Source organism: Triticum dicoccoides, chromosome 2B (genome assembly GCF_002162155.2).
Source record: "Triticum dicoccoides isolate Atlit2015 ecotype Zavitan chromosome 2B, WEW_v2.0, whole genome shotgun sequence".
NCBI classification, from domain to species: Eukaryota; Viridiplantae; Streptophyta; class Magnoliopsida; order Poales; family Poaceae; genus Triticum; species Triticum dicoccoides.
Window position 1 is genome coordinate 83,736,394 of NC_041383.1, and position 9,252 is coordinate 83,745,645.

Below are 9,252 nucleotides of genomic sequence, written 5' to 3' on the forward strand. Positions count from 1 at the left end.
AAGGAGGCGGCGATGAGAGTAATGAGATACATGGCGGGGTGCGCAGGGAGGCGGCGGTGATAAGCTGCAGGATCCTCCACCACCTCCCTCTTCCTCCTCAGTGGCTCATCCCCTAGGCACCTTTAGGCAAGGGCGGGGCGGGAAGAAGGAATCGCAGGGGATGGTGGTGGCGAGAGCTCAGTGTTGGAGCCGGCCGGCGGCGCAGACACGAGAAGATAACACGAGAGAAAACATGATTTGCCTGTATCACTGTTTGACTGGACGACCCAGAACTCTCGCAAGAATGGCCCAACCAACTCTAACTCATCCTGCCCACTGTTAAACGGCCCCCCGTGCCGCTCGCTAGCCGCGTTTCACCGGGAGCTCTTATTTCCTGGGAGCTTAGTAACTCTAGTGATGTGAAGTTTGCATGCATGCAAGCATGCTAGTAAAATCAAACGTTCGTTGGATTCTAAATCGAAAATGCCTCACTCAAATCATGAAAATCGACATTCTACTGTGGGTTGGGTGGCCTGGAGTTGGAGACCCTGGATCCCCACTCAAGGAGTTCCTTGGTGGTATCGTCCTTGTGCGCCACTGATACGTCTCCAACGTATCTAGAATTTCGCTCCAAAAAGTGTGTGTTCTTGGGATATAGTTCTCTCCATAAAGGCTACAAGTGTCTCCATGTCCCAACTAACTGAGTCTACATATCTCAGGATGTTATTTTCGATGAGAATGTCTTCCCTTTTTCTGCCATGCCTCAGTCATCCACCACAGCACCATCTATGCATTCATCTCCTTTTATGTCTGGCTAATTTGAAGATGTTGCATATTCGCCTGGTTGTTACCTAATCATGGTGCAGGAACAGGACGTGGAGCTCGCCTGGAACTTCTACTTGACGGACCTACTACGCCGCCAGTGGCGCACGTCGATCGGCCGGTGCATGTGCATGCACCGCCTCCCGCCCTCGACCCCGCCTAGGGAGCCCCGTCTACCACTGGGCAGGAGGCTGCGTCGGCTACTATGGCTGGGTCGGAGCCCATGACGGAGTGGCCTACGTCGCCGCTTCCTCGCCTGGCCTCCCCTCCATCGTCACCCCCGCCATCTGCGCAGGTGTCACTGCCGCCCACTTCGCCTGGGCCTGCAGTGACTCGCACGCCGCCTGGGCCCACGTCACCCAGTCCGCCGTCTCTCGACCCGTTGTTACCCGGTCCCTCTTCGCCGGAGTTTGCTGGACCGACCTCGCCTGCTCCGGACGCTTCGCCTGTTCCGGACGCCCCGCCTGCTCCGGTGGTCGTTGCTCCGTGATGTCCACACACGCGCAGTCGCAGTGGCATCGTTCGTCCCAAGGAGCGCACCGACGGCACGGTAACATACCTTGCAGGTTGTCTGGCTCATGCTGTGGATGATCCAACCGCCGAAGCACGCAGTTATCAAGCCGCTATGAGTATCCCACACTGGAGGGCTGCTATGGAACAAAAATATCATGCTCTTATGCAGAATAAGACCTGGACACTTGTTCCACCTCCGTCTCGTGTCAACATCATCGATTCGAAGTGGGTTTTCAAGGTGAAGAAACATGCAGATGGTTCCATTGAGCGCTCCAAAGCGCGTCTGGTGGCTAAGGGTTTTAAGCAGCGTCAGGGACTGGACCATGAGGATACATTCAGCCCCGTTGTCAAGCCTACCACTATTCGACTTCTTCTGTCTCTGGTAGTTTCTCGTGGATGGTCTCTCCGCCAGCTTGACGTGCAGAACGCTTTTCTACATGGACTGCTTGAAGAGGAGGTTTACATGAGGCAGCCACCTGGATTTGCTGATCACACTCAGCCTTATCACCTCTGTCGTTTGACGAAGGCTCTCTATGGACTGAAATAGGCGCCTCGTGCCTGACATGCTCTCCTGGCTTCAGCTTTACGCACTCATGGATTCATTCCTTCGACGGCTGATACTTCACTACTCTTGTTTCAGCGACCGAGTGTGACCATGTACCTCCTTGTGTACGTGGATGATATTGTCCTCGTTAGCTCCTCTCCGACGGCTGCTGATGCTCTTGTGACTGCGCTTGGTCGTGAATCTGCAGTTAAAGATTTGGGACAGCTTCATTTCTTCCTGGGTATTGAAGTCGCTCATCAGTCTCGTGGCAGTTTGGCTCTCACCCAGAAGAAGTACTCTCTTGATCTTCTGCGCCGTGTTGGTATGCTCAAGTGCAAGACATCGCCTACGACCATGTCCTCCACTGACAAACTTTCAGCTGCTGATGGTACTCTTCTATCTCCTGAGGATGCTACCGAGTACAGGAGTTTTGTTGGTGTCCTGCAGTATCTCACGATCACACGTCCTGATATCTTCTTTGCGGTTAATAGGGTGTGCCAGTATCTTCATACACCTACTAACGTGCACTATCTGCTGTGAAGTGCATATTGCGCTATGTGCGTCTCACTGTCTCCTTTGGTCTTCATCTGCGCCGCAGTTCCTCTGGAGTTCTTTCTGCATTCTCAGATGCTGATTAGGCTGGGTGTCCAGATGACAGGCGATCTACGGGGGGGCATGCAGTGTTCTTGGGGCCTAATCTGATCGCCTGGAGTGCACGCAAGCAAGCCACTGTTTCCCGCAGCAGCACAGAGGCTGAGTACAAGTCAGTTGCCAATGCGACTGCTGAACTTATATGGATTGAGTCCCTACTTCACGAGCTAGGAGTTGCTCAGTCACATCCGTCGGTCCTCTGGTGTGACAACATCGGTGCTACGTTTCTGTCATCAAACCCGGTGTTCCATGCACAGACTAAACACATTGAGATTGACTATCATTTTGGGAGGGACGTGTCGCACAGAAGCTACTACAAGTCAGATTTATCTCTTCAAAAGATCAACTTGCAGACATCTTCACCAAGCCTCTACCTTTTCTCATGTTTGAGGTCTGTAGGCGCAATTTCAACCTCCTAGATGCTTCAGGAGTGAGTTGAGATTGAGGGAGGGTGTTAGACTTCGTACTGCAGCTTTATTTTGTAATCCATATCATATTGGTATAGGCCACCCCATAGAGGGTTGAACCAGTTCCTCAAAACCTACGTTTTACATCATGCAATGTTCAAATTCCGCCAAGATCACTGCGTTTTTGTTTAGGTGCCACAGTGCTCCTGCCCAAACCTTATCTCTGTCTCTCTGATTCTCAAATTCTGCCACAAACATATTGGTACCCACCGATCGGAATTGGAGTCCTCTCGAGTTCCCTCACACCGGACGGAGTGCATTGCTATGTCCTCTAGTAGGATCCTTAAGTTCTCCTTTTTTTTTTCTATTACTAGTATAACCTTCGCGGGATGGACGCGTACACGTTGGCTTTAAGTATTCTGTATTAGTATGTATACTCCGTATTGCACAAGGAAAGTAACATCAGCTCGTGCACCCAGTCGGAGTCGGTTTCAGGTACCGACTAGCAATACGTCCTTGATTCTCTCGTCATATAAATAGTCACGACCAGCACGGGTCAAACCACCCAAGAAAACAGTTGTCGATCGCCTCGCAATCTCTCCTCGCGCACGTACCTCGATCGACCGACCTACCATGGAGACGGGCATCGGATCCGTGGACGGGCCCAAGGGGGCGCCCAGCGGTGTGGTGGCGTGCCCGGCGACGTTCCCGGCGTCGTCGCCCACCTTCGTCGGCTCCCCGGAGGCCACGCTGGGGCGCCACCTTGCGCGGCGCCTGGTGCAGGTCGGCGTGGGCGACGTGTTCGCCGTGCCCGGCGACTTCAACCTGACCCTCCTCGACCACCTCATCGCCGAGCCGGGGCTGCGCCTCGTCGGCTGCTGCAACGAGCTCAACGCCGGCTACGCCGCCGACGGGTACGCGCGCGCTAAGGGCGTCGGCGCGTGCGCCGTCACCTTCACCGTTGGCGGGCTCAGCGTGCTCAACGCCATCGCCGGCGCGTACAGCGAGAACCTCCCCCTGATCTGCATCGTCGGCGGGCCCAACTCGAACGACTACGGCACCAACCGGGTTCTTCATCATACCATCGGCCTCCCTGATTTCTCTCAGGAGCTGCGGTGCTTCACGCCGGTGACGTGCTACCAGGCCGTCGTCAACAACCTCGATGACGCCCACGAGCAGATCGACAAGGCTATCTCCACGGCTCTTAAGGAGAGCAAGCCAGTCTCCATAAGCGTCAGCTGCAACCTCCCCAGCGTCCCCCACCCCACCTTCAGCCGCGACCCCGCCCCCTACTTCCTCGCACCAAGGTCTGCATGCATGCATCCTCCCTACGTTTTTCCTCTTTTTCTTTCTTCTTTTCTTGGTACGTGTCATGATCGATCACGAGATGCAAGAACATCTCTACTCCTAATGTCTCAGTTGGTAGGTCGCGTTTCGGGTTTTATTTTCGTCCCACCTCACCCGGTCTTTTTTGGTACTTCTTTGGTACTTCCTCCCACCTCCCCCTCAGCTGTGAAAAACCAAGAAAAACCCCGCGATCGAGTCCCGCACACGCCCAAATTCCCGTCGTTATCTCTACTCCTAATGGAGCAGTTGGTAGCCTCGTACGGTTTATTTTCCTCCCACCACTTTCAACCGTTTTATTTCGCTGGTTTTTTTTCGTCCCTCCCCCACCCCACCGGTTTAGTTTCGCGTCACCCACGACGAAAAAAATCTTAACGGATCATAACTTTCCATGCCGGTGCAAGTTATTTTTAGTAATGTCTTTATGTGAAAGAATCAATCACGATCAATCTCTAAATATCAAATCTAAATTAATTAACCTTACCTTAAATTGCTCAATCACATTAATTAGGAAACAAAATAACCTATTTTAAGAAAATATCTACTCTTAATGGAGGGTATTACATACCAAACATAGGTACGTCATTAGCTCGCTTTCTTCCCTTCTCTTCCCTTCGTCCCTCAGTCCCATGCTCGTGGTGCTGAAGTGGCATCGACAGGCGATGGCGGCGAGGACAGCACGTGGCAGCCCCTGAAGCACGAACACGACTGCACCTCGGGTCTGCCGTCTCTCAAGATATGGGTGAGTTCTCGTGATGCCCACCCTAAACCCTCACGTCCTACAAATTCCTCAACCTCTACCATCTCGATTTCGTCCATGCTCCGATCCAAATGACGATGCAGCTCCGGCCGATTGACAATGGTGGTTCACCATCCTTCCTCTCAGCACCCACTCCTGGAGGAACGACACGCCATGCCAATCGAACCCGGTCGAGATCACTCACCAAGATTGCTATTCGGAAGTTTTTTGTCAAAAAGTAAAGAGTGAGCCACTTGTGCAGGTGCAGGTTTTGTTTTAAAAATCCAATTTATTTATCCTTTTGTCGCTGAAATTGTTTACTAATTATGTCATTCGTCCCACCTCCTATGATTTTTTTTGCTACCTCCTCCCACCTTCGCTGGTTTTTTTTTGTAGATTTTTTTCGTCCCCTTCTCCCACTTCATCGGATTATTTTCGCGTCACCCTCTCACACAATAAAAGAAATCTGAAAAGACCAGAACTTTCCATACTGGCGCAAGTTATTTGATAATGTAGAATCAATCACGAACAATCTCTAAAGATCAAATCTAAATTAATTAACCTTACCTTAAATCACTCAATCACATTAATTAGAAAACAAATAATTGATTTTTAGAAAAGTCGCTCAATCATATTAACCTTACCTTAACTCACGGATGATAATCAATCTCCAAACAAAGGAAACAATACATCGAGGGAGCAGTAAATAAACTCCCTTTCTTATGACATGTATATGATCTTCCCTTCCCTCTCCGTTGTCGAGCATTCTTGATTCTCAAGGCCGATGCTTGGGCTGCGTCACTGGGTCGCGACGGTGCCGGGGGACGAGGACGGCGAGGCCGGGTGCCGTGGCACCGCGTTGGCCGCGGCCTTGAAGGGGGCGAAGAAGGGCGGCTTCCCTGGCCCTGGGAGTTGGTGCGGTGGAAGCGGCACTTGAAGGATCCGGCGTGGGTGGCCGGCGCGCAGACGCACTTGGAAGCGGGCCCGTGGCGTGCGCCGGACGGCGTCGATGCCGACCCGTGCCACCTCCTCGACGTATTATTGGAGCTGTGGCTGACCCATTTACATGAAATTAATTTCCTCAGTTGTGGCGGCAAATATAATACACATAATCCATATTGTTATGCACTAGCGCCTGTGTGTGAAATAGATGGATTATGGTCGCGTATCCAATAAGATGGATATGTGTGTGTGTTAGAGAGAGAGGGGAGAGGGGGAGAGAGAGTGAGGAAGAGGGAGGGAGAGAGAGTGTGTGTGAGAATTTGATGGTAAAAAAGGTCGCCAATGTCACTTGATATGTATGAGTATATTAATATTGAACTCTTAAAGTTAATGTGACCCCGTTGCAATCGCACGGGCGTTCTTCTAGTATATATAATGTGCAATTCAATGCATGCAGGATGAGCAACCAGATGCAGATGGGACTTGAGGCGGCGGTGGAGGCGACGGTGGCTTTCCTGGACAAGGCGGTGAAGCCGGTGATGGTGGCTGGGCCCAAGCTGCGGGTGGCCAAGGCAGGCGCGGCGTTCGCGGAGCTGGCGGACGCGAGCGGCTATGCCGTGGCGAGCATGTCGTCGGCCAAGGGGCTGGTGGCGGAGACGCTGCCGCGCTCCATCGGCACCTACTGGGGTGCGGTGAGCACGGCCTTCTGCGCCGAGATCGTCGAGTCAGCGGATGCCTACCTCTTCGCCGGCCCCATCTTCAACGACTACAGCTCGGTGGGCTACTCCTTCCTGCTCAAGAAGGAGAAAGCGGTGATCGTGCAGCCCGACCGCGTCACCGTCGGCAACGGCCCGGCATTCGGCTGCATCATGATGAAGGACTTCCTGACCGAGCTGGGCAAGCGCCTCAAGAAGAACACCACCGCCTACGAGAACTACAAGCGGATCTGGGTGCCCGAGGGGCAGCCGCCCGAGAGCGAGCCCGGTGAACCGCTGCGCGTCAACGTGCTCTTCAAGCACATCCAGAAGATGCTCACCGGCGACAGCGCCATCATCGCCGAGACGGGCGACTCGTGGTTCAACTGCCAGAAGCTCAAGCTCCCCGACGGCTGCGGGTACGAGTCCCAGAAGCAGTACGGCTCCATCGGTTGGTCGGTCGGGGCACTGCTCGGGTACGCGCAGGCTGCCACGGACAAGCGCGTCATCGCCTGCATCGGCGACGGCAGCTTCCAGGTGACGGCGCAGGACGTGTCCACCATGCTCCGCTGCGGCCACAACAGCATCATCTTCCTCATCAACAACGGCGGCTACACCATCGAGGTTGAGATCCACGACGGGCCATACAACGTCATCAAGAACTGGAACTACACGGGGCTCGTCGACGCCATCCACAACGGCGATGGGAAGTGCTGGACCGCCAAGGTGACTTGCGAGGAGGAGCTGACGGTGACCGGGTCCAAGAAGGACTGCCTGTGCTTCATCGAGGTGGTGGCGCACAAGGACGACACCAGCAAGGAGCTCCTCGAGTGGGGATCCAGGGTATCCGCCGCCAACTCCAGGCCACCCAACCCGCAGTAGACACAAGTAGATGTCGATTTTCATGATTTCAGCGGGGCATTTTCTTTTCAATTTAGAGTCTAATAACGTACTCCCTCTGTAAACTAATATAAGAGCGTTTAGATCACTAACTCTTATATTAGTTTACAGAGGGAGTACCTTTGATTACTAGCATGCGTGCATACATGCAAACTTCGCATACTATTTCTAGCATGTTGAATTAATAATAGTGATTGATTAATAAAGTTGGAGGATTCTTCTTCTTAATTTGTGTGCTCTTTCTACTGCAGACAGCTCTTCCCAGTCCTTTATCTCGAATATAAGACTTTTTTTTAGTTCAATATATTTTGATACGAGAGTACTACATAATACGGGTTTTGTACGGTTCAATCACCTTTTCGTTAAAGAAACAGAGAAAATACATTAGAACAAAACCTACAACTACACACTTGCAAGAAGTATTGGCTTGCATCAACCGTCTTTAAATCTGCACACAAGAAACCAATCAATTTCAATCCAAACTAGAAGCTAACTCGTGCTTCACCGTGCCGTTCTTCACTCGTGGGTTATTGTGGTCAGGTTGTTTTTGTTTTGATTTTATCTATATTGGTTTAGTTTTTATTATGTTCTGAATGTAATTTATGTTTTGAGAGGAGAATAGAGTTGTTTGGTGCGTGATTGACGGTAATCCTATCTCTTGGGAATTCACACGTACGGGAATCGTCATTCGTTTCATTGAGATTTTCTATCATGCATGGTTTGCGATCGTTCTAAGCTTGATGAGCACAAGCAATGAAACGGCATGGCGTACATGGTAATTAGGAAGGAACGAGGAGGGAGTGGGACGTGGGAATTAAAAAGACGAGGCTTTTTTGTGCTCTATGTTGCAATTGTGGCGGCAGTGCTGACCGGAGAGGAAGGAGATGAGGTTGGTTGAGGCCCTAGCTAGGCTAATCCGGCAGCAGTAGTACAGTGGCAGAGCTCCTGCTCCGTGCGGGAGGACAGGCCCCACGCACGTGGCGCCGAGGAGGACTGGAGGCCCACATACGGAACAGTCTTTAGGCGGAGGAGGCCGGAATCGAGAGGGGAAGGGAGAGTGGGCGGAAGGTGGAAGAAAGCGGGAAGAAGTAATACCAAACTATGAAGAAACGGCTTCACACACGCCATCCATTCCGCCCCGCGTGAGGAAATATGTGGCTTTTATTGTATCATATAAAATAATGATTTACATAAAATAATGGGGTGCTTCACAACACCGTCCACTCTGCCCCCGTGTGAGGAAATCACATCAAGAAAGAAGAGCTAACGAAATTGAATCATTTCAAACCGTGGAGAAACCGCCAGGTCTTGACTTTCTTATGCACATACACTACTGTTAGTACTCCTCCACCCATCAAATAAAACCACAAACCGGACAAATAGTTGTACTAAATCAAATAATATCAAATACACGATGTGAATAAAAAAGACCGGGCCCCCTTTAATTCATAGTATTCTTAGAACGTATGACTATGAATTATACAAAATCGGAGTGATAAAGGGGTTCTCAATCCCTTCATGGTCACTTGCAAAAGCGAGATCTGATAAAGATAGATAAACGGTAAAGTAAATATTTTTGGTATTTTTGGTTTATAGATTGGAAAGTAAAGATTGCTAAATAATTGATCGGAAACTAGCAAGATGTAAACGAGATTCAATAATATGGAAAAGAGACCCGGGGGCCATAGGTTTCACTAGTGGCTTCTCTCAAGATAG

General features: G+C 51.2%; 1 protein-coding gene across 1 annotated transcript; it reads left to right on the forward strand.

The window, feature by feature from the left end:
- Positions 1–3,549: 3,549 nt before the first annotated feature.
- On the forward strand, positions 3,550–7,518 carry LOC119367204 (pyruvate decarboxylase 2-like). Its single transcript, XM_037632789.1, has 2 exons — positions 3,550–4,223; positions 6,399–7,518. The coding sequence occupies exons 1-2, from the start codon at positions 3,550–3,552 to the stop codon at positions 7,516–7,518; spliced, it is 1,794 nt and encodes a 597-aa protein (XP_037488686.1).
- The last annotated feature ends 1,734 nt before the right edge of the window (positions 7,519–9,252 follow it).